Genomic DNA, 26,874 nt, shown 5'->3' on the forward strand with positions numbered 1-26,874 from the left:
GTGATATTGATACTTTTTTAATCAAAAGGAAATTGAAAATTATTCAATTCATACCAAAGTCAGAACTATATTTTCAAATGCCATAAATTCTCTAGCCATAATGCCTATATTTTCTAGCCATAAATTCATATATTGGAAACAAGTTCATAGGTTAAAGATCAAAATCAATTTTGAGAACCAAACCTTAATTTTCTGTACCATAATCTCCAACTCTTTCTTCGCCCTTTTTATAAATAGAATTGCTTTCCGCCAGATTTACGCTTAAATTATTTACATTATATTTTGTAAATAAATCGGAAAATTGAGTACCATATCAAGTTGATCTACTTCTTATGTTATGCACTAATCTTATAACCATAGGTTCAGTGGCGCCAATTCACGATGTAGGAAGGAAGGTGGAGGGAACATATTTTTTAAATCTAGGGGGCAGTTTTTCTCAGTTTCTTTTACTATGGAATGCAAAAGAAAGAAATTTTTTAATGAAAACACCAAAAAAAAGGAATTTTCAGAATTCAGGGGGGGGGGGGTGCCCTCCCCCAAATGATGTCCCTGCATTGGTTTGCATTCTATTTCAGCCATCATACTATTTCTATTATTCCTTCAGTGTCCTTCTTTATCTTTTGCTTGTTAGACAGGCTTACGTTGTTTTCAAATGAAAATGTGCATATTGTGGTGGTCAATGCGCACTTTGGATTGCTGATTTTCGTTTTTTTCTGCTTTTTTTTTTTAACCAAAAATTAACTTTACGGTAACTAGTGCTGATTTTATTATAAATATTCTGGTTGCTGAGAAATATATTCAGTAAAGATAATTCCATGACAAGACAACAACAAAAAAACACTCTGATTTAAATTTATCTTCTTTCAATTATAACATAAAACAAGGATATCAGTTTTATTGCCTCCTGAACAATTTGGCTTTACCGTTATACGGGGTGTGCACGTCTCAATCGTAATATCACAGTAAAAAAAAAAAAAAAAAAAAAAGGATCTCGAAGCTGGGACAACTAACAAAATCGTAACCTACGTGAAGATTGAACAGCCGTTGCTGGTTTTCAATTCTTTCCACCATTTCCGTGGAATTTTTCGACTGATAATATGCTTTCAATGCATTCAGGCCACCAGCAAAAGATTTCATGTCTTTTGAAATTACCTGCAAAGAAGAATCAGCGATAATATATTTGCATGGTTAGTATAAATAAAATGATTATTGAAACCATGGATTCTCAACCCTTTTAGTTGCGTTCTCAACTTCTCATTCAAAAAAGTTAAATGACTACATTTAGCACAGTATGTAAATATTAGAATAGTATAGTATATAAATATTAGACAGTATGATCGTCCCCTATCTCACCCATTATAAAAATTCGGACCGAGGTGCGAGTGCTCCGGAGAACGTAAAAACATAAGCGACATTAGATATTTTCACGGGTAGACAAGTCAGATTTCTCTTGAACGCAAAACTTGGCTTCAACGTTGAAACATTAAATTTTGAAGAAAATAATCTTAAATTAATTTATTCCAATTCACATATGAAAATCGGTAATTAGTAGTGCAATATTATTGTTAGATGTTTTTAGGAATTACAAGTAGGTTTCAAAGTCTCGAGTTGGTTTCAAAGACATTTTGAGAAAGTTTCTGCCAAAATACGTGTTCCAGGGTAATTGGACCGCTGATGGCAGATCAAATGAGAGGAGCTGTTTGTATGCGATAATGAAAGACAATGTGGGAGGAGCTGTTTGTTCGCACCGAGAATGAAGAGCCAGAAATCATCTGCGACAAACTTACTGCTAATTATCTTTATACAGTGCCCACAACCCTCAGGGCAAGGGTTTTAAGTTATGCCCGGGAGCCATATAAGAACGATGTTGGTACAATGTATTATTTATTATTTTTTTCCTTTAGAGCAGGGCACTTCGTATCGAAGAAATTGTCGTAGAAACTTCGAAAGGGCTCATGCAATTGGAAATTTGAGTGGCTTGTACCCTTTTTAATAGTCGAAAGTGATTGGAAGGCAACTAACACCCCTTCCACACCCACCATTTCCCGAAATATATGTAATCAACATTTTGAGATAGCCATTTAGTTCAGCGTAGTTGAATTCCAGATAGAAATTATGTTTTCGTGGAGGATACTCCCCCACAGCCTTCAGGGGAAGGGTTGTAAGTTATGCCCTGGGGGCATATAAGGTTTTATAGAAGGCGTTGTCGTAGAAACTTCAGAAAAGGCTAATTCAATTGGAACTTTAAATCGCTAGTTGCTTTTTTATTAGTCGAAAGTGATTCTAAGACAACTGACACCCCTTCCACGCCCTCCCTTTCCCCAAACACATTCAATCAAAATTTTGAGATAGCCATTTTGTTCAACGCAGTTGAACATTCTGGAACTTATATGTTTGAGCAGGACACACCCCCCACAGTCTTCAGGGACAAGGGTTATAAGTTGTGCCCTAGGGGCATATATGTTTCTCATGAAATGGATGTTCGTATAAAATTCAGAGGGGGCTCATATGATTAGAAATTGAAAGTTCTAGTTCAATTTTTAAGCGTCACTAGATATTGAAGGGTAGCCAGCTTCCCCTCTCCCCGAAACCTCTATTTCCCAAATGCATCCAATAAAAATTTTAAGATAGATATTTCGTTAAAAATAGTTCAAAGATCATATAACAAAAATTCTGGTGTAGACACAACCCCCCCCCCAGGGCCCGGGGGCAGGCGCTTTAATTTACGCCCTGGGGGCATACATGGGTCTTATGGAAGGGGTGCTCGTATTGACTTCAAAGAGGGCTCATTTGATTGGAAATTGAAAGTTCTAGTTCACTTTTTAAAATTCAAAAGAGATTGGAGGGCACCTAGACCCCCCCCCTCTCCACGCCCTTTTTTCGTCAAACCTATCCGATAAGAACTTTGAGATATCTTTTTTTTTTTAAATATTTCAAAGACCATATAACGAAAATTTCGGGGTCAAAACAGTCCCCCAGAGCCCAAGGATAGATGTTGTAAGTTATACCCTGGGGGACAGTATGGTTCTTATGGAAGAGATGCCTGTAGACATTACAGAGATGGCTAAATTGATTGAAAATTATAAATTCTAGTTCGGTTTTTGAGAGTCAAAAGAGATTGACGGGCAACTAGCCCCCCATGTTCCTTTTTCCTCAAATGCATCCGATGAAAAATTTGAGATAGCCATTAATTTAAAAATTACTCGAAAGTTAGATAAAAAAAATTCTGGTGTTGTCAATATTCCCCTGGGCATGGGGGAAGGCGTTGTAAGTTATGCCCTGGGACGTATATGGAGCGTATGAAAGGAATGCTCGTATAAACTTGTGAGGGCTCATTTGATTGGAAATTGAAAGTTTGAGCTCACTTTTCAGTAGTCAAAAGAGATCCGAGAGCAACTAGCCCCCCACGCCTTCTTTTTCCAAACCCATCTGATGAAAGTTTTGAGATAGACATTTTGTTAAAAATAGTTCAAAGGTCGGATAAGAAAAAATCCGGTGTCAAAACTGGGCCCCAGGGCCCAGGGGAAGGCGTTCTAAGTTATGCCCTAAGGGCATGTATGGTTCTTATGAAAGGGATGCTCGTATAAACTTCATAGAGGGCTCATTTGATTGGTTGAAAGTTCTGGTTCACTTCTTAAGAGTCAAGAGAGTTAAGGGCAACTAGCCCCCTCTCACGCTATTTTTACCTCAAACCCATCCGCTACAAATTTTGAGATAGCCAGTTTTTGGAAATTGTTCAAAAATTAGATAACAAAAACTCCCCCCAGGGGCCGAGGGACAGGCGTTGTAAGTGCTGTCCTGGGGGTTTATTTGTTTCTTATGAAAGGGATGCTCGTATGAAGTTCAGGAGGGCTCATTTGATTGGAAATTGAAAGTTCTAGTTCAATTTTTAAGAGTCAAAAGATATCCGAGGGCAACTAGCCCCCCCATACACAACCTTTTTTCCCCAAGCCCATCCGATAAAATTTTATAATAGCCATGTCATTAAAAATAGTTCAAAGGTCAAATAAGAAAAATTCCTTAGTCGACACAACCAGCCAGGGACCGAAGGCAGGCATTATGAGTGATGCTATAGGGGCCTATATAGTTCTTATGGAACGAATCCTCGTACAAACTTTAGGGAGGGCTCATTTGATTGGAAATTGAAAGTTCTTGTTCACTTTTTAAAAGTCAAAAGAGATCAGAGGGAAACTAGCCCCCCCCCCCGCTCCGCCACGCCCTAAATGCATCAGACAAAAATTTTGAGATAGAAATCTTGTTAAAAATAGTTCAAAGTTCTGATAACAAAAAACTCCGGTGTCGACACAGCCCCCCCCAGGGCCCGGGGGTAGGCGTTGTAAGTTATGCCCTGGGGGGATATATGGTTGTCATGGAAGGGACGATCATATAAACTTCCTAGAGGGCTCATTTGATTGGAAATTGAAAGTTGTAATTCACTTTTTAAGATTCAAAAGTGATTGGACGGCAGTTAGCCTCCCCCCATACTCCATTTATTTTTTCCCAGAGGCACTTCGTATAGAAGAGGTCGTCGTATAAACTTCAAAGGGGGCTCATTCAATTGGAAATAGAGATCTCTAGAGCCCTTTTTAAGAGTCAAAAGTGATCGGAGGGCAACTGGCCCCCCAAGCCTGTTTTCCCCAAATACATCTGATAAAAAATTTGAGGTAAACATTTTGTTAAAAATAGTTCAAAGATCATAAAACAAAAACTCCGTTACGTATGAACATTTCGTTAAAAATAGTTCAAAGGTCAGATAAGAAAAACTCCTGTGTCGACACAAACTCCCTCAGGGCCCGGGGATGGTTCTTATGGAAGGTAAGCTTATATAAACTTCGGAGGGTTCATATGATTGGAAATTGAAAGCTCTCGTTCACTTTTTAAGAGTCAAAAGAGATCGGAGGGTAACTATCCCCCCTCTCCACGCCCTATTTTCCTCAAACCCATCCGATAAAAACTTTGAGAGAGCCATTTTTTTCAAAATAGTTCAAAGATCATATAACGAAAACTCCGGTGTCGACGCATCCTTCTAGGATCAGGGGGCAGGCCTTGTAAGCTATATTCTGGGGGCGTATGTTACGCTTATGAAAGGGATGCTCATATAAACCTCAGAGAGGCTTTATTTAAATGGGAATTAAAAGTTGTAGTTCATTTTCTCAGAGTGAAAAAAGATCGGAGGGCAATTTGCCCGTCCCGCCCTCCACGTCTTTGGGTGTATCAGATGGATAAACCCGTCCGATAAAAATTTGAGGTGACCATTTTGTTAAAAATAGTTCAACCATCGGCTATTAAAAATCCAGGGTCGACACAACCCCCCAGGGCCCAGCGACAGGCGCTGTAAGTTATACTCTGGGGATATATATGGTTCTTAAAGAAGGGATACTCGTATAAACTTCAGAGAGGACTCATTTGATTGAAAATAGAAAGTTCTAGTTCACTTTTAAAGAGTCAAAAGAGACCGAAGCTTAATTAGTCCCCACACTCCCTTTTCCCCTCAAAGCCATCCGCTAAAAATTTTCAGATAGCAATTTTTTTTAAAATAGCTCAAACATCAGATAATAAAAACTCCGAGGTTGACACAAACCCATTTTTTCACTTTGATATTGTAACTTTGGTGCCAGTTTTTGAGACTTTGATGAACATTAGATTTTTTTTTTTGAAGTCTGATTTTGAATAAAGTAATTTTTCAAAACTTGAAGCCTCTTTAAATCAAAAGTGAACAAAAAGTAACTAAAAAAACTTTGCAAAAAAATAAGTTTTTCGAAGGAAAGTAAAGAGCATTTTAAACTTAAGCTCAACATACACAAATACCTTTTAAAATTCAAACTCAAAACGACCAGAAATTACTATTAAAGAATAAATGAAACCCAAAACGAACAGAAATTAAATAAACAATCATAGCAAAACATACAACAAGCAATAATATAAATGAACAAATAGATCTTAAAGCGAACAAAGCTTAGATTGAATATGAAAATCAGGCTAAAAAAAATTCCTATTGAAGTATAAATGAAACTTAAAACGAACAGAAATTAAATAAACAATCAATGCAAACAAACATACAACAGATATTAATGTAAATTAATAAATAAATCTTAAAACGAGTGAAACTTAAATTGAGTTTGCAAACCATCTTGAAACGAACAAAAATCACCACAAACAAGAGTTTGGGTATGACCGTCTTTTCTATCTGTAAAAGTCTAAAACTTACTGCTTCATTGGCGCTTTACTGAAAACTATATGCGTCTTGAACTGCCTTGGAAAGCATAAACAATATCCTATTGAATATTTGATGTATAATGATATTAATTGTTGAAATATCCACCAGTTTAAGAATTTATTTCACTGTATCTGTATTTTTATTTTAAATGCTGTAATAACTGGAAAAGAAAATATTAGTAATACACTTCGTTTTCAGTTAAGCACCAATGACGCAGTAGGCTTTTGGTTTTTATTTACAGCTAGGAAAGGAGGCAGTACCCAAACACTTGTTTGCAGTAAAACTATATTCGTCTTTAACAACTTTAAAAAGAGCTAATAAATGAAAATGAATATTTGATGATATCAATTGCTGAAAGATCATCAGTTCAAAATGTTACTATAATTTTAATGTTTATTTTCAATATTAAGTACAGAAGAAAATATTTGTCATAAAATTGGTTTAATAGTAAAGCGCCAATGACGCAGTAGGTTTTAGACTTTTACAGTGAGAAAAGGAGGTTATACCCAAACTTTTGTTTGTAGTGATTTTTGTTCGCTTCAAGCTTGATTTGCATATGCAGTTTAAGTTTCACTCGTTTCAAGATTTATTTATTAATTTACAGTAATATGTATTGAATGTTTATTTGCATTGTTTGTTTATTGGATTTTTGTTCGTTTAAGATTCATTTATTCTTCAATGGGAATTTTTTTTTTAAGATTGATTTTCATATTCGATCTAAGCATTACTCGCTTTAAGGTCTATTTATTTATTTATATTATTATTTGTTGTATGTTTTTGTTATGACTGTTTAATTAATTTCTGTTCGTTTTGGGTTTCATTTATTCTCTAATAGTAATTTCGGGTCGTTTTGAGTTTGAATTTTAGCAGGTATTTGTATCTGCTGAGCTTAAGTTTAAAATGACCTTTACTTTTCTTTGAAAAACTTATTTTTAGGAAAGTTTTTTTTTTAATTAATTATAAATAAAATGATTATTGAAAGCATGGATTCTTAACCCTTTTATTAACTCGACAGCAGAGCTGAAACTTTGAGTACCCAAACACTTTTCGAAGGAATTTCACTATCCATTGAGATTTTTTTGGGATTTGTTACTGGTGATCAGGAGTAACAGTTCTTGAATTAAAAATGCTTATTGGCAAAGCTGCAGCACTACTCCCGACACCAAACAAATGTCCAATATAATAACAACACATACATTCGAGCATAGATTTGAAGTCAAACTAATATGTACTTAGAGAGAAATGAACTTTGAAAAAAAGTGAAAATTACAACGTATTGAAGGGACAGGGGCAGGAGCAGGGCTGTATCCAACGGGGGAGGGTTACCAGGTTTTAACCCCCCTTCCATCCCCCCAAAATTTGTGCCCGACTCGTAAAAAGGTGAAAAAAATACAGATAACTAATTTTTGATGCGTTTATTAAGTTTTTTGCCCCCCCCCACCAAAACAATCTTGGATACGCTCTTGGGGAGGAGCTATACTGTGTCCCAAACCTCTCCAAAGTATAATTATGAGTTTTGATGCTACAAGTCACCTTCGCTTAAAACCTTTAAAAGTGAAAGAAAAAATAATCCCGATTCAAGTCAAAATTGAAATAAAAAATTACATTTGTTTCCATCCTTTTTTTCTAGTAATATGGCCAAATAAGAAAGAAAGAAAGAAAAAAAGAAAGAAAGAAGGAAAGAAAGAGAGAGAGAGAGAGAGAGAGAGAGAGAGAGAGAGAGAGAGAGAGAGAGAGAGAGAGAGAGAGAGAGAGAGAGAGAGAGAGAGAGAGAGAGAGAGAGAGGAGAGAAAAAACTTACAGGATTTCGCCTTCTAAGACGCATTCCAAAAATGGAATTAAACATGAAAACCCACTGTTCTGCACAATAAGCCTTATGACCTTCAGGCAAACTTGACCAATGACCAAGGGCCTCTGTTACCCGTCTTAAAAATAAATAAATAAAAGCTCAAATTTCAATTATCTCGTTCGTCCCTATCATAAAACTGATTAGCAATAAGCCCTTATTGATTTGCTGCTATTAAAGAAATAGAACGTTGTAACAATAAATATTTACCGTATATTAGCGTGTTGTCCATTTGTTATTTTTTGTTATTCATGGTCTTCCTGCTCTTTATTTTAGATATTGAAACTAACATTTAAATAAGAAAAAAAGTACTCAAAAAGGAACGTAAGTAATGAAAAAATATAAAGAAGCAAACGATAAGTTAAATTAGCCGAAAATTAATTTTTAAAACGTTATAAAGTTATAAGTTACATACACATTAGATGCTAGATCTAACGCTGTTTTGACTGCACTCTGAAATAGCCAATTGATTTAAGATTATCAAAAAAGTATATAGTGAGCTTTCCAATTTTAAAAGACATAATAATGCATGGTAGTGCATTCAGTTATAAAGATGCACGTTGTCGATACAAAATAAAGGCTTAATGTGAACTATTATCTTAAATCTTCATTCTCTCTCCCAGAAATTCCCCTCCTCGCTCAAAGTTCCCCTGGTCATTCCCGCTAGAAATTCTCCTTATTTTTATTTGAAAAAAAAAACATGTTTTTTAATTTAATTTTTGATCGTTTTTCAACGCATGCCAGAAATCCTTCCCTCTTCTCTATGCAACATTTTCCCTGGAAAATCTTCCCGAATTTAAAAATGCCAAACAACTTTGTATGAAATTGAATTTTGAAGAAAGGTTCAAGAGCACTAAAGTTTAAAACGAAGAGTGATCATCATTTCCACGGCGGCCCCTTCAACCCCGGGGTCTTTATGTTTAAGTTTGACTAACGATTTGCCGAAAGTATTTTTGGATATCCCCGTCTGGGGGGGGGGAGGACGTCATAAAGAAAGATTTAAAGGAAATGGGAACTTCGTTGCCGGGTGTAAAAAAGGAGGCTTTGAATAGATAGGGGTGGAGGAGGAGCGTACGTAGCTGTGTTGGCCTCAGGTGGCTTGGTGCTGCGATGAGTTGTTAGTAGTAGTAGTAGTAGTGTTTTTGGATATAACAAATATAGCAAGTTGGTCATTCCTTTCTTAATGCTTGGTAATTACTTGCCGAATTTCCATCAAATCAGTTGCCGTATTAAATAATCCCTACCATTCTTACGATATTGTAAAAAAAATAAAGTTCTTATTTCATTCCTATTGCAGTCCCAGTCACTTACAAGAGAATCTATTCGTTTTGAGTTTTAATGTCGCTCTTTACTTTTATTTTTAAAAACTTGTTTTTATATTTAACATCTCGTTTTTCAATACCATATCCAGGGTTATGCTAGTTATGATTTGTGCTAACGGTCCTCAATCTTAACTCTTTACATTAAAATTTTACGTCTGTTTAATGATACTTCGAAAATAAGGCTTTTCATCTAGTATATTTGAGTTTTAAAATAGAAATGAACTTTCACAAATTAAACAATTATTTCACAATAAGAGGTGAACTGTCATTCTTTCTGCAAATATACCATAGGCTTCATCTTGTATTTCATACATATATGTATTCTTGCTAATGGAGAGAGGTTAAATCAATGTTCATCTGAAGTCCATCTTCAATTATCCTGAAGCACCACTCATGTGAAGTTTGAAAAATTGGATCTAAATGTTTATTTGTATGTATGTCAAGGAACCAATGTTTTATCACGCCCTAGTATGGACTCTCGAGACTGAAAGGCTATATAAATACCCTGTCAATATTTCTCAAAATCTTTTATATAATATTTCAGCCTCTGGTCAAACCAATATGGCTGTTTTGTGGGACAACATGCTAAATGCAAAAAAATCACTATCAATAAATAAATTAAAACCACGACAACAAATATTACAATATTTAATCAAATAGACCTTTAAAAAATACAGAAATTACAAGAAACAGGTGTTGGGCTAAGGTGCCTATACCTTCAAAGGACAAGAACTTCATATACACTTTATTGAAAACAAATTACATTCTAAGCCTTTTCTTTTTTATAACGCTGATAGATACAAAATTGATGAGACTTCCAGGAATGAGTATAAATATATATTAAACTGTCAATCAGCATTTCATTAGTTCTTTTCAGCAGTCTTGGTTATTATGATGATTTTCTTTCATTTTGTTAGTTATGTTATGACAAATAAAAAAAAACAGCTTGAAATAAAAACTGTTTTTAGGACAGTACAGATGACGTTCTGGTCTTTAAAGGCTAGGCGACAACAGTCTGACTCCTATTTGCTGTCATTTCTGTTCGTTAGAAATTTGACTAGATTATTTATAGTAATTTTTGTTCTATTGGGGTTTATTTACTTATCGATAGTGATTTATGCCAATTTTACAGTTGGATTTTTATGCTGTGAATCACCCACCACTCTCAGCTACTGTTTCCTGAATTCGAGTTTAATACTTATATAACAATGCTTCCATAAACCCTAAATGGCAATCATCCCCCAAAAATGCACCATTAAAACATTTCTGGAAGGAGTAGGGAGGAGTGTGTGTGTGTGTGTTAAAATAAAAAAATAAGGGTCATCATTTTCATGGTTGTCAATTTGAGTTTAAAAAAAAATATTTTTGCAGGTGATACCCCACTCCCTTCTACGGAGGTAAAGTTATGAATCTAATCCTCTTTGCTACACTTAAAACATTGCTGCAGCAAGAGGGGAGCAGTCACCTTTTTGCAATTATATTACAGGCTTAATCCTTCCTTAGAATAAAGGCAGATCATGGGTGAGAATCCTCCTTCTCTTTCTATATTCATTTTCCGGCTGTGAAAGTTAGAAGATTTGGACCGGCAGATGTATTTTTTTTATGGCTCAGTCTCCCCATCCTCCCACAATGATGATCCACTAACGCTTCTTCCCAATAGCTCATGCACAACTATACGCCATTGCCTCCAATTTTATCAAGCCTCAAATGAATAAAATCGATTAAATAAAGCTACAGCAGCCATTTATTCTGTTCAGACAGAAAGTATCTTTGGAAACAAATGCATAATCGTACTATATCATGGCCTCTGAAGCTGGATACATAGCTTTCAAATAATTTTAAATCGGTTGGCTATCTCAGGATTTTCGTGTTATTGCATTTTAGCCATCTTCGGGCAAATACTTTTGACTTTCGCCACAAAAGTGTAAAAAAATGCAACTCTGGCACGATCCATTTACTAATAAGAAAGAGCACTAGAACTTTGATTTTCAGTTCGAATAAGACCCCCCCCCAAAAAAAAAAGCGTCCGTGACCATCCTTCTAGGATAAATACATTTCGCGTGGTCAACATAAACAGACGGTTCTATATATATATTAATTAAAAAAAACTTTCCGAAAAATAAGTTTTTCAAAGAAAAGTAAAGGCCATTTTAAACTTAAGCTCATGAGATACAAATACCTGTTAAAATTCAAACTCAAAACGACCAGAAATTACATTAAAGAATAAATGAAACCCCCAACGAACAGAAATTAAATAAACAATCATAGCGAAAAACATACAACAAGTAATAATATAAATGAATAAATAGATCTTAAAGCGAGTAATGCTTACATTGAATATGAAAATCAAGCTTAATACGAAAACAAATATTCTGCTATTAAAGTATAAATGAAACTTAAAACGAACAGAAATTAAATAAACAATCAATGCGAACAAACATACAATATATATTAATGTAAATGAATGAATAAATATTAAAACGAGTGAAACTTAAATTGAATATGCAAATCAAGTTTGAATAGAATAAAAATAACTACAAACAAGAGTTTGGGTATCGTCTCACTGCAGAAGCCTAAAACCTACTGCGTCATTGGCGCTTTACTGCAAACAATTCTTTGAAATATCTTCACTTTTGTAACTTTAAGAAATCAAAAATTAATTAAGATTTTAGGGAATAAATATCAGCATATGTATATTAAGCTGACACTGCACATTTTTTTTAGAAAATTCATTTGAATTTTTTTCAGTAAAGTACATATTATATTCTGGCTTTTAGAAAGCATGGGGGTTTAGAACCCTATTCACATTAATTTATGCTCGTTTTGAGTTTGACTCTAATATTTATTTTAATTTTTGTTCGTTTTGGGTTTCATTTATTTATTGATACTGATTTGGGGTAGTTGTATGCTTGGTAGATTATATGATAGTCCAGACTCCAAGTGTTGAAAATGTGAACCATACCACGACGGAATGGGGCTGCTACGAGAATTAGCCTACCCTCCACCCCCTTAATTGACCATGCAGATTCAAAAATGCCAATGGAACTTGCTTGCGAGTGGTGGAACATTCCGAAACTTTATATTTTATTATATTGTGGTGTTTCATGCAAGAAAATGCATGTTTCACAAAGTTTGAGGTGCAGTTTTCCGCTCAAATAGAAATGCCTAGAAGCCATAGAATGTTTTCATAACAAACTAACATGATTAGTTACAAAAAATGGCAGAGTTAAAATAAATGGCAAAACTATATGAGTCTTGAACAGTCTTGGAAAGTATAAACAAAATCAAATTGAATATTAGATATATAATGATATTAATTGTTGAAAGATACATCAGTTCAAGTTTTTTTTTCACTGTAATTTTTATTTTCATTTTCAATGATGTAAGAACTGGAAAATAATAAATTTGTAATATACGAGTAATTCGTTTTCAGTGAAGCACCAATGACGCAAAAGGCTTTAGGTTTTTACAGTTAAAGAAGGGGGCAGTATCCAAATTTTGCTTTTAGTGAAACTATATTTGTCTTGACCAATCTTGAATAAAACTAATAAATTAAACTGAATATTTGATGCACAATGATATTAATTGCTAAAAGCTCATCAGTTAAACATTTTACTGTAATTTTAATATTTATTTTCAATATTAAGTACAAAAGAAAACATTTGTAATATAATTCATTTTCAGTAAAGCGCCAATGACGCAGTAGGTTTTAGGCTTCTGCATTGAGACGATACTCAAACTCTTGTTTGTAGTTATTTTTATTCGATTCAAACTTGATTTGCATATTAAATTTAAGTTTCACTCGTTTTAAGATTTATTTATTCATTTACATTAATATATATTGTAAGTTTGTTCGCATTGATTGTTTATTTAATTTCTGTTCGTTTTAAGTTTCATTTATACGTTAATAGCAGAATATTTGTTTTTGTTTTAAGCTTGATTTTCATATTCTATCTAAGCATTACTCGCTTTAAGATCTATTTATTCATTTATATTATTACTTGTTGTATGTTTTTTGCTATGATTGTTGATTTAATTTCTGTTCGTTCTGGGTTTCATTTATTCTTTATTAGTAATTTCTCGTCGTTTTGAGTTTGAATTTTAACAGGTATTTGTATCTCCTGAGCTTAAGTTTAAAATGGCCTTTACTTTTCTTTGAAAAACTTATTTTTCGGGAAGTTTTTCTTTAATTAATCTTTGTTCGTTTTTGATTGCAAAAAGTTTCAAGTTTTTATGGTATGGGGAGGGGGGGGGGTTTGCTTACTGTCTGATTATTCTTGACTTTAAAAAACGGATCTAAAACTTTCAATTTAAATCGAATGAGGCTTTTTTCAAAGTCTATACGATTATCTCTTTGATAAAAACCTTATATATGAACAAAAGCCAGCTTGCATAACTTGTGGACAGCGATTAACAACAATGAATGGATTGAAAAAATAGCTCCAATAAGGGGGTCTAGACCATTTCACTTGCTGAAACAAAGGGATCACGACTGTTTGGAATTGACCTTAATAGGATTTTGTGTGCCAAAGCAATTTTGCACCTATCACAGAGTATGTATTTTAACCTTATAATTGGATAATTATAATATATTTCCTATGCGTTTTTCCCATATTAAACCCCTTCCCATAAGTTATAAACCCCCCTTAATAAGTTATGCCCCATGGCATAACTTACAACGCCTACCCCTGCGCCCTGGTGGGCTGTGTCGACACCGGAGTTTTTTGTTATCAGAACTTTGAAATATTTTAACAAAATGTCTATCTCAAAATTTTTATCTGATGCATTTAGGGCGTGGAGGAGGGAGAGGGGCTAGTTGCCCTTCAATCTCTTTTGACTCTTAAAAAGTGAGCAAGAACTTTGAATTTTCAATCAAATGAGCCCTCTCTAAAGTTTATACGAGCATTCCTTCCATAAGAAACAATATGAAGGATTGGGAAAATCCTTAAATTACAACCCTTGCCCTGAGGGCTTTGGGGGAGTTGTAATCCTCAAAGACCTAATTTACAGAACTTAAAACTACGTTTAATAAAATGCCTATCTTAAAATTTTGATTGGATGTGTTTGGGGAAAAGGTGGGCGTGAGAGGGGGTTAGTTGCCTCAAATCACTTTCGACTATTACAAAGGGCACTAGCCCTCGGAATTTCAAATCGAATGAGCCTTTTTTGAAGTTTCTACGACACCGCCTTCTATAAAAACCTTATATACCCCCAGGGCATAACTTAAAACCTATGCCCCGAGGGTTGTGGGGGATTGTCCTACTCAAAAACATATTTTCTATCTGGAAATCAACTACGCTGAACAAAATGGCTATCTCAAAATTTTGTTAGGATGTGTTTAGGGGAATGATGGGCGTGGGAGGGGGGGGTAGTTGCCCTCCAATCACTTTCGACTATTAAAAAGGGCACTAACCCTTTCAAATTCCAATTGAATGTGCCTGTTTTGAAGTTTCTACGACAACGCCTTCTATAAAAACCTTATATGCCCCCAGGGCATAACTTAAAACTCTTGCCCTGAGGGTTGTGGGGGAGTGTCCTCCTCAAAAACATATTTTCTATCTGGAAATCAGCTACACGGAACAAAATGGCTAGATCAAAAGTTTGATTGGATGTTTTTGTGGAAATAAAGGGCGTAGGGGGGGGGGGGTTAGTTAACCACCCAACTCATTCGACTATTAAAAATGGACCAATCCCATTAATTTTCAATTGAATGAGCCTTTTTTGAAGTTTATATGACAACACCTTCTATAAAAACCTTATATGACCCCAGGGCATAACTTAAAAACCTTGCCCTGAGGGTTGTGGAGGAGTGTCATACTCAAAAATATATTTTCAATCTGGAAATCAACTACGCTGAACAAAAATGGCTATCTCAAAATTTTTATTGGATGTGTTTGGGGGAATGATGGGCGTAGGGAGGGGGGCTAGTCGCCCTCCAATCACTTTTGACTATTAAAAAGGCCACTATCCCTTTGAATTTCCAATCGAATGAGCCTGTTTTGAAGTTTCTACGACAACAACTTCTATAAAATCCTTATATGCCCCCAGGGCATAACTTAAAACCCTTGCCCTGAGGGTTGTGGGGGAGTGTCCTCCTCAAAAATATATTTTCTATCTGGAAATCAACTACGGTGAACAAAATGGCTATCTGAAAATTTTGATTGGATGTGTTTGGGGAAATGATGGGCGTGGGGGGGGGAGGGGGCTAGTTACACTCCAATCACTTTCGACTATTAAAAAGTGCACTAGCCCTTTGATTTCCATTCGAATGAGCATGTTTTGAAGTTTCTACAAAAACTCCTTCTATAAAAACTTTATATGCCCACAGGGCATAACTTAAAACCATTGCCCTGAGGGTTGTGGTGGAGTATCCTCCTCAAAAACATATTTTTTATCTGGAAATCATTTACGCTTGACAAATTGGCTATCTCAAAATTTTGATTGGATGTGTTTGGGGATGATCGGCGTGGGGGGGGGGGGCTAGTTGCCCTCCAATCATTTTCGACTATTAAAAAGGGCACTAGAACTCTAGATTTCCAATCTAATGATCCCCCTTCCATATGAAGTGCCTCTGGGAAAAAATAAAAATAAAAAATAATAATAAATAATAAAACATTGGAGCCGTATGGCCTTTTACTATAGGCAACGCTACAGCGTTGCCTTTGATATATATATATATATATATATATATATATATATATATATATATATATATATATATATATATATATATATATATATATATATATATATATATATATATATATATATATATATATATATATATATATATATATATATATATATATATGTATATATATATATATATTGCAATAAAAATACTTTTTATAATTTCGATTATTATTAGAAGGAGTCACTCTTTACTTACTGACTGTTAACACACAAGGCCTATGGGGCATAATGCAGGGGCGAAGTGGGCAGCCACTCAAGGCCCAACGTTTGTGCAGGCCCCGTGCGTAACCCTCTTAAAATTACAATATACAGAGATGGCCAACACGTAAACCATGATCGACCGTTCATCCACAAAAGTTACAACCAAAAAGGTTTTGAAGCGAAGCTGAATTTGAACGTCAGCCCACAGAGCTACACACGAACAGCTTGTTTACACTTAAATTAATCTCAGTTAGATTTACCTTGCCTAGGTAACATGAAGTGTTGCAGTCGCCCTTGTCAGTTTCACCAGCAAATTAGATTGACTTTGGAGTTAGTTGAACTTTAAATGTATATTTGTAGTTTAGTATTAGATGTATCGAAAAAAATCAAACTGTTTGATTTAGTTTATCCACTATTGATTACCTATAAGTAGGATATCTAGGGTATCAGATCGTACACTTCAGTTTTAACTAGAGGGGGGACAGGGAGTATCATCTCATATGTCCAAAACTAAGGCCAAATCCGACCAGGACTCCAACAAAAAGGGAAACTAATTTCCACAAGTTTCTAACGCCTCATTCTTGAAGACCGTTTTCCGACAACCTAATCTTACTTGGACGCTCCTCCCCATAGCAGACAAAAACTGAATTTCTCATATCCTGAAATGCGTTGGAAGCCAGTAATAGGTACCCCCACAAGCAATGGATTCCTACCCTTAATTGAAGACAATGACCGTGGTCTAAGAAAGGATTTATGATGTATACTGACTGAAAAGATGTACATTGACTTGGTAGCCAGATGAACATTATCCTTTTTAATCGTTGGCATTGTTACAGAATAAAACTTAATAGCACAATGTGTCCATTTCTAACTTCTCAAAACCATACGACTGCAGATATTCTATACCACAACAATTACGAAGCTACACCCTTGTGATACAATTGTATTTATCATCTCTGCGTAAACGCATGAAGACAAATTTTCTTTACCTCAAATGTATTGGAGACTAGGGAAATAAGCAGAAATTCCTCTTATTACCCTAAACTACATACCGGGAATCAATAATAGGTAAATCAACCATGCAAAGTTGCAAACCACTCATTGACAAAGATGACGATCGTCAACAGCCAAATGTTACTTTCAAGTCTCGAAATTGTCGAAATTGTCTTTGTTTTCAATACGTACATTAGAACTGAATTTGTAAACCCCTAAAAACCTTTTAAAGGGTATATCTCATGAATGAGCTCAAAGCTTGCAATACAATCTTACCAGTTGGTACTATTAAGCTATCTGTGACTTTTCGTAATCACACTACTATAAATAGACGCAGCTAAAAATAAAAGACACACCAGTCAGTAAAGTAAGCAACCCCTTATCCCTCAAGACAACCGTGATCTAACAACCTATTCTTAATTAAAACTTCCTCGCTTGACTTTGAATTCTGTTTTCCCTATTCTTATAATCAAATAAAGATAAACTAATTTACAGAAGCTTCTAATCCTCTAATCATTCTAATGATGATTTGGTTAGTTTTATAATTTAGTAAATGTGTACTGGTTGCGTTTTTCAAGCACATATGTGCTTTATATGTAACCGGTCGTCAAGTCGGCATGAATCATTTTTAGTAAAGTTCCTGAATCCTGAAAATCCTTTAACCAAGAAGATGACCGTGCTCTAACAATCTATTCTTTCTTGCACGTCTTTCTCCGTAGCGGACATGAAACTGAATTTTTCGTGCTTTCTAATGCATCGGACGCAAACAATAGGTACACTAACTAGCAAAAAATGTCAAACCCCATTGCAAAGATTACCAAGGCAAAACAGCCAATTGTTATTTACAAGTACTTCCCTTGTTTTCAAATTTGAACCAGACTTTTTTCTAATGTCTGAAGTTGTCCACCCTTCAAAATTTTTAAAATGGTATATCACATGAAAAAATTTTTGTAGAAAAAATGCCATACGTAAGCTTTGATCAGCTCATCAAGCACTCTTGATCATCGTTCAAAAAAATCTATCTCTCTTGGTTCAAACGTTAATTTTCTTGCCGCCAGTCAGCTTTCTCATATTACTGCTTAGAAAAAAATAAAGTGAAAGCAGCAATTTCTTTGGTGATGAGGCTAGGAAACCGTCGCACATCATCAGCACTTTCCGATTTTAGTCCATTATCGATTTGAAACTGATGCCTGCCTGCTTGTCTGCTGGAATGGAACTTTGTTTTTGAAAGAAGAAAGATGTCTCGATAGAACTAAGCTGGGCTGCATAACTTCAGACAGTTTTCTCCAATATAGACTATAAAACTCAAATTTAACTGACATAATGTAGACTTTGGTTCAATTATTAGCGACAATCATTCTTTTTGGTTCCAGGCAAAACTTCTACGCAGCTTTCCAAAATCTACTGTAACATTCGTCAATGCAGCCTGAAGTGCACACGTTCCCTAAAACATCTTGGAGGATAGAGACTTACCACTTTCTAGCAATGCGCTGAAATTATTGGACTAGTAAAAAAAACACAAAAACATGACAAAACCAAAGTGTTACTCTCACAAGACAATTCGATTTTAAGTACCCATAATAAGCAAAATTAATTAAGGTACCCGGGTAAATCATTGAAGTTCGAAGACTTGACTCTACAAATGACTTCACTAATTCAAGAGTCAGTTTGAAATAAATCTAGAGACGAGACAACACATAAACCTGGGAAATTTTTCAGAACAGAACATTCTTTATGGATATTAGATTAGACGTTGGGGTCCTAGAAGACACGTCTTCAGCAACTGCAAATTTTTACTTCCTATATAATATAAAGTATCTCTGTATCTTGAATTTGAGAGAATACCGTTTGGATTTGAATAGCGTTCTGTAAAGAAGCCATTTGGGTGGTATAAATAATTTGGACTTATTCAAAGCATACAAGATCATGAGAGAAACTATTACAGGAAAAGTACAAAAGGCATTAAAATGTTAACAGCGCTAGTAACCCTAGTAAGTAGAGAAAGAAGTTTTTCAAAATTGCAGCTGATAAAAACTTACTTGGGATCACCAATGCCTCAGGTTCAATTGAACAGAATGTCAATATTATCAATCGAACGAGATACTGTTGTCACTCTTCACTATGAAGAATCATAGACGGCGCGCTAGCGCTGCCTAAGTAAAGAACGATGTGGGCACAATGTGTGTGTGTGTGTGTGTTTTTTTTCTTCATATCCGGGCACTTCGTACCGAAGGAGTTGTCTTAGAAACTTCGAAAAGGGCTCATTCGATTGGAAATTGGAGTGGCTAGTGCCCTTTTTAATAGTCGAAAGTGATTGGAGGGCAACTAGCCCCCCCCATCATTCCCCCAAACACATACAATCAAAATTTTGAGATAGCCATTTTGTTCAGCGTAGTTGATTTCAAAATAGAAAATATCTTTTTGAGGAGGACACTCCCCCCCAACCCTCGGGGCAAGGGTTTTAAGTTATAACCTGTGGGCATATAAGAACAATGTTGGCACAATGTGCCCTTTATTATTTTTTTCCTTTAGAACAGGGCACTTCATAAGGAAAGGGTTGTCGTAGAGACTTCAAAAGGGGCTCATTTGATTAGAAATTGAGAGTTCTAGGGCCCTTTTTAATGGTCAAAAGTGATTGGAGGGCAATTAGCCCCCCAGGCCCGTCATTCCCCCAAACACATCCAATCAAAATTTAGAGATAGCCATTTTGTTCAGCGTAGTTAATTTCCAGATAGAAAATGTGTTGTTGAGGAGGATACTCCCCCACAACCCTTAGGGAAAGGGTTTTAATTTACCCAATCAAATTTACATCCAATCAAAATTTAGAGATAGCCATTTTGTTCAGCGTAGTTGATTTCCAGATAGAAAATATGTTCCTGAGAAGGACACTCCCCCACAACCCTCAGGGCAAGGGTTTTAAGTTATGCCCTGGGGGCATATAAGGTTTTATATAAGGCGTTGTCGTAGAAACTTCAAAAAAGGCTCATTCAATTGGAGATTCAAAGGGCTATCGCCCTTTTTAATCGTCGAATGTGATTGGAGGGCAACTAGCCCTCCCCCCGCACGTCCATTATTCCCCCAAAAACATCCAATCAAAATTTTGAGATAACCATTTTGTTCAGCGTAGTTGATTTCCAGATAGAAAATATGCTTTTGAGGAGGACACTCCCCCACTACCCTCAGGGCAAGGGTTTTAAGTTATGCCCTGGGGGCATATAAGGTTTTTATAGAAGGCGTTGTCGTAGAAACTTCAAAAGGGCCTCATTCGACTGGAAATTCAAAGGGCTAGTTCCCTTTTTAATAGTCGAAAGTTAATGGAGGGCAACTAGCCCCCCCCCGCCCCCATCATTTCCCCACACACATCCAATCAAAATTTTGAGACAGCCATTTTGTTCAGCGTAGTTGATTTCAGGATAGAAAGTATATTTTCGAGGAGGAAACTCCCCCACAACCCTCGGGGCAAGGGTTTAAAGTTATGCCCTGGGGGCATATAAGGTTTTTATAGAAGGCGTTGTCGTAGAAACTTCAAAAAAGGCTCATTCGATTGGAAATTCAAAGGGCTAGTGCTCGTTTTAACAGTCGTAAGTGATTGGAGGACAACTAGCCCCCCCCCCCACGCCAATCATGCCCCCAAACACATCCAATAAAAACTTTGAGATAGCCATTTTGTTCAGCGTAGTTGATTTCCACATAGAAAATATGTTTTTGAAGAGGATACTCCCCCACAGCCTTCAGGGAAAGGGTTTTAAGTTATGCCCCGGGGGCATATAAGGTTTTTACAGAAGGCGTTGTCGTAGAAACTTCAAAAAGGGCTCATTCGATTGGAAATTCAAAGGGCTAGTGCCCTTTTAAATAGTCGAAAGTGATTGGAGGGCAACTAGCCCCCACCCGTGCCCATCATTCCCCCAAACACATCCAATCAAAATTTTGAGATAGCCATTTTGTTCAGCGTAGTTGATTTCAGGATAGAAAATATGGTTTTGAGGAGGAAACCCCACAACCCTCAGGGCAAGGGTTTTAAGTTATGCCCTGGGGTATATAAGGTTTTTATAGACGGCGTTGTCGTATAAACTTCAAAAAAGGCTCATTCCATTGTAAATTCAAAGGGCTTGTGCCCTTTTTAATAGTCGAAAGTGATTGGGGGGCAACTAACCCCCTCCCCACGCCCCTTATTCCCCCAAACACATCCAATAAAAATTTTGAGATAGCCATTTTGTTCAGCATAGTTGATTTTCACATAGAAAAATATGTTTCTGAGGAGGATACTCCCCCACAGCCCTCAGGGCAAGGGTTTTAATTTATGCCCTGGGGGCATATAAGGTTTTTACAGAAGGTGTTGTCACAGAAACTTCAAAAAGGGCTCAATCGATTTGAAATTCAAAGGGCTCTTTTTTGATAGTCGAAAGTGATTAGTGATATTTTACGTTGTTGTTGTTGTTTAGACCAGGGCACTTCGCATCGAAGAAGTTGTCGTGGGAACTTTGAAAGGGGCTCATTCGATTGAAAATAGAAGGGGCTGATGCCGTTTTTAATAGTCGAAAGTGATTGGAGGGCAACTAATTCCCCTTCCACACCCACCCTCCCACGCTCACCCTCCCATTTGCCCATTATGTTTAAAAACTAAATGTTACCTTAAGATTAAATAAAAATGCACTGTCATAATGCTAATTCCCAATAATATATGGCACCTCAGCAGTATCCCAAGAACGACTGAGGGTATTATGTTCAAACTTTCAGGGCTACTTCTGCTTTTAAAATTTAAACAAATCGAAAGAGCGTAATTTTTTCCAAGCTATTAAAGAAAGTAAACAGATTTTTTGCGAATGGTATCAACTTTTTCATTTCAGGTCAACTAGAGGAGGTATGAAACTAACTTAAACAGTACTAACTGTGTCCAGATTTTTAAAAGGGTGTATGTTTTTAAAAATTGCTGAAAATTTTTCTCCAGCATACAAATAGCAGGCCAAACTATAAAGTCTTAAAAAACGAAAAGATTTAAAGTGTTATTTTTCCCCCGGAAAAGACTATGTCAATATAAAACGAACAGAAATTAATTTAAAAAAAACTTTTTCCACAAAATAAGTTTTTCAAAGAAAAGTAAAGAACTCCATTAAACAAAAATGAGCAAAAATAAAATCAAATAATCTACCAAGCGTGAAACTACCACAAATCAGCATCGATAAATAAATGAAACCCAAAACGAACAGAAATTACAATGAATAATCGAGTCAAACTCAAAACGAGCATTGGGCGCAAAAACCCTATGCCTTCCCAAGGCCAGAACAAAATTTGCACTTTACTGAAAAAAAAACAAATGAACATGCATTGTCAGTTTAATATAAATATACTGATATTTAGCAATCAAAATGTTGAAATTATTTGATTTATTAAAGTTATAAAAGTAAAAACATTTATATTTTTTTCAGTAAACTGCAAATTTTGTTCTGGCCTTGGGAAGGCATAGGGGTTTTGCGCCCAACTTATGTTAATTTCTGTTCGTTTTTAGTTTGACTAGGTTATTTATTGTTATTTCTGTTCGTCCCCGTTTTCATTATTTATTGATGCTGATTTGTGGTAGTTTCACGCTTGGTAGATTATTTGATTTTATTTTTGCTCATTCTTTGTTTAATGGAGTTCTTTACTTTTCTTTGAAAAACTTCTTTGCGGAAAAAGTTTTGTTTTAATTAATTCATTAAAATGATCGCCACCAAGAAAGCAAGGAAGGCAAATTTTCTCTAAAAGTTATCGTGAATATTTCAGTTGTCTGCATTTTGCTTTTGTCAAGATTACAATAATATAGGATCAAATAAATAATTTTTTTTAACGTGCAGCTCAATCAGCTTTGCATTTTCATAATTTTTTTGATGGCCTAGGGTCTGACAACAATGGATGGAGTCGAAATATCCAATTTGGGTCAGAAGAAGTCACTAAAAAAGGGAAAAATAGAGCTTTCAGAAGTTAACTGAGGGAAAAAAATAAAGGAAATCGGAACCATAACATGGTACTACATTCTTTTTAAGCCCAATTTATAATTGTACGTACGCCAAAAAACGAACATTAGTCAGGTTTTAACCGGAAAACATTGCATCATGCTAAGATCTCGATCCGCTAAATCTCCCCAATATCCACTACGATGATTCCTAGTGTGACCCCTGCATTTACCCTGAATGCTTCATATACATAATATTATAGAACCTTTTACAACAGGAGGATTGAGTACGCTAAAGAGACTCGAAGGTGACGAAATAGGTTTGAACTTTTATACATTACATCGTAATAGCTTTTATAACTCAAAAATACCAATATCCTATCATTAATGACGTACAGTAAACATATCCAGTGATAACGTTCTAGTGTTATTAGTGAACACGGTGAACCAAATGTTGTGTGTTTTAAATCATTCTTATATGTAGTGTTTGATGTTCAGATAGAGTTATGTGTAGCGTTGTCGTGCTATTCATTTAATGTAGTGCTTTAATATATGCTCTTATATGTAGTGCATTTAATGTATTGTAAGTGCTTTAAAATTTTGCCAAGACGAAAGGAGTGAAGGACCATAATTTACAACAGGAGGATTGAGTACGCTAAAGAGACTCGAAGGTGATGAAATAGGTGTGAATTTTCATATGTTACTTCTTAATAACTTTGATAACTCAAAAATGCCAATATCCTATCATTAACGTTGCGTAGCAAACATCCCCTGTGAAAGTATTCTAATGTTACCAGTGAACATAGTCAACCCAATATTGTGTGTTTTAAATCGTTCTTATGTGTAGTGTTAGATGTTCAGATAGATTTATGTGTAGCGTTGTCGTGCTATTAATTTAATGTGGCGTAGATAGAAAGAGGTGTGCCCTATAGACAGCAATATCAAAAAAAACTTGTGAAAGGTAAATTCTCAAAAAAATCTTATGTAAAGGTAGAATAACCCCAACCTTGTTGGAAATGTAAAAGTAATCAGTGTTAGATGTAGAAAAAAAAAATCTTTAGTATAATAGCTAGGCTAGAACCATGAATAATCCTAGTCCGGTAGATGAATTTTAGATAGGGATGTAGAATTAAATAAGAAAAACAATAGAGAAAATTTTTAGCACTCCTGATTAAGCCAAAATAAAAATAAATGAAATAATACAATGTCAATCAAAATTATGTAGAATAAATAGTTAATAAATTGCGAACATTTCAAAAGCCCAAAGGCAAGCAAATCCTAATGACGGGACGTCATTAAATAATGGGAAGGGTAATATGTACCGTGAGTAAAATGTGATATATTTAAAATACAAAAAAATAAAGTTCCTTCTTTCTAAAGAAAATTCCGACTTCATCTAATTAAGTTTAAATCTAGTTTCAAAAAAAGAAAAGTCCTTAATCAGCAAAGAGAAAAATTGCATTTCAGCCTCAGACAAAGAACGGCGCTATCCAGTTTTGGATTTCGCTAAGATAGTGGGCAATAAAAAAGATGCTACACACAATGTTTCTCATAAAGTTCAAATTATAAGAGCCGCGTGAATGTTTGAATCATCAGAAATATTTAAAACAATTTATTGGACGAAGGGTTCGCGTCCTTGGGCCACTTGAGCCAATTGTGAGCCAGCTCTTAGAGCGCAGGACAAAAAAACTATGTTTCATAGTGTGTTAAAAGTGCTTTTTGGAAGTTCATTATGTTCAGAATTATTTTGGCGTTCAGGCATTGCAATTCAGTCATTATTGTTATCTCAGTCACCGTTTTTGTCATTTGAAGTGAACAACTGCTGTACACCTAAAATGTAAGTTACAATAAATCTATTGCTTTTCTATGTGTTTATTTTATTTTATATGTCTGTATCTAGTCACACGACAGGTAATTAGTTCGTATGCCTCCGAGGTAGCGCTCCCAAGGATCTGATTTCTACATACTAGAGCTGGTAATTGATTCTGAGATAACCCAAGGAAAGGAAGTTACATTTATATAATTACATATTTTATTTTCTCGCTTTCTGCGAGGGGCATGATTGACACTCCGCCTTAAATCATAATATTACATATGGCGCAGTTCTTAGCACTATAAGTGGCTCTATCGGAGAACTTATAAGGCGCAAGTTCATAGTTTTAAAGCCTAAGATTACGTTTGAAGCGGTCAATCTTATTACGACAATTACGCCTAGTCTCTTAAATTTTTATCGCTACAAATAATATGTACCGTGAGTAAAATATGATATATTTAAAATACAAAAATAAAGTTCCTTCTTTATAAAGATAATTCCGACTTCCTCTAATTAAGTTTAAATCTAGTTTCAAAAAAAAAAAGTTCTTAATCAGCAAAGATAAAAATTGCATTTTAGCCTCAGGCAAAGAACGGCACTATGAAGTTTTGGATTTTGCTAAGATAGTGGGTAATAAGAAAGATGCTATACACAATGTATCTCAGGAAGTTTAAATTATAAGAGCCGTGTGAACGTTTGAATCATCACAAATATTTAAAACAATTTATTGGACGAAGGGTTCACATCCTTGGGCCGCTTGGGTCAATTGTGAGCCAGTTCTTAGAGCGCAGGACAAAAAACTACGTTTGACAGTGGGGTAAAAGTGCTTTTTGTAAGATTATTAAGATCAGAATTATTTCGGTACTCAGTCATTGCAATTCAGTCATTATTATTATCTCTGCTCCTGTTTGTCGTCAATTGAAGTGTGCATTGCTCTACGCCTAAAATGTAAGTTAAAATAAATCTATTGCTTTTCTATTTTTGTTTATTTTATTTTATATGTCTGTATCTAGTCACACGACAGGTAATTAGTTTGTTTGCCTCCAAGATAGCGCTCCCTGGGATCTAATTTCTAAACGCTATATCAGGTAATTGATTTTAAGATAACCCAAGGAAATGAGGTTACATTTATATAATTACATATTTAATTTTCTTACGTTCTGTGAGTGGTTCGATCGATACACCGCCTTAAATCATAATATTAAACATGACGCAGTCTTTAGAACCATGAGTGGCTCTATCGGAGAACTTAGAAGGTGTAAGTGCACAGCTTTGAAGCCTAAGATTACAATTGACGCGGTCAATCTTTATGACCCCAATTAAGCCCAGTCCCATAAATTTTTATCGCTACATCAGTCTGCATGTGATTACTCCGATTCTGCAACAGGAAAGGTGTCCTACTTCAGGCAAATTGCAGACTCATGTAAATATTGGGCTGTATCTGTATCAGTGATTAAATTAAAAAAAAACAAGTTTTATCAACTAAAAGTAAGGAGCAACATTTAAATTTAAGACGAACAAAAATTATCATAGACAGCGCAGTCGCGCTGCCTAAGTAAAGAACGATTTTGGCACAATGTATTATTTTTTTTCCTTTAGACCAGAGCCACTTCGTATAGAAGGAGTTGTCGTAGAAACTTGGAAAAGGACTCATTCTATTGGAAATTTAGAATGGCTAATGCTCTTTTTAATAGTGGAAAGTGATTGGAGGGCAACTAATCCTCCTCCCACACCCATCCTCCCATTTGCCCATTACGTTTAAAAACTAAATTTTGCCTTAGGATAAATTCAAAATGAACTGTGTTAATACTAATTCCCAATAAGGCATCTCAGCAGTATCCCAGGAAGGACTGACGGTAT

At 35.4% G+C, this 26,874-nt stretch overlaps 1 protein-coding gene across 1 annotated transcript in view; it reads right to left on the reverse strand.

Annotated features, from left to right (window-relative positions):
- Window positions 1–26,874, reverse strand: part of LOC148940762 (kinetochore-associated protein 1-like) — a 340,431-nt gene that overhangs the window by 182,099 nt on the left and 131,458 nt on the right. The window contains exons 16-17 of the mRNA XM_089105067.1: window positions 8,019–8,142; window positions 1,027–1,152 (exon numbers count right to left, since the gene is read on the reverse strand). Of these exons, the coding sequence (XP_088961193.1) occupies window positions 1,027–1,152; window positions 8,019–8,142 (250 nt within the window). The remainder of the gene's footprint in view (window positions 1–1,026; window positions 1,153–8,018; window positions 8,143–26,874) is intronic.

This window comes from Artemia sp. Qi Xiang Cuo, chromosome 19 (genome assembly GCF_049724085.1).
Source record: "Artemia sp. Qi Xiang Cuo chromosome 19, ASM4972408v1, whole genome shotgun sequence".
Classification (NCBI taxonomy): Eukaryota; Metazoa; Arthropoda; class Branchiopoda; order Anostraca; family Artemiidae; genus Artemia; species Artemia sp. Qi Xiang Cuo.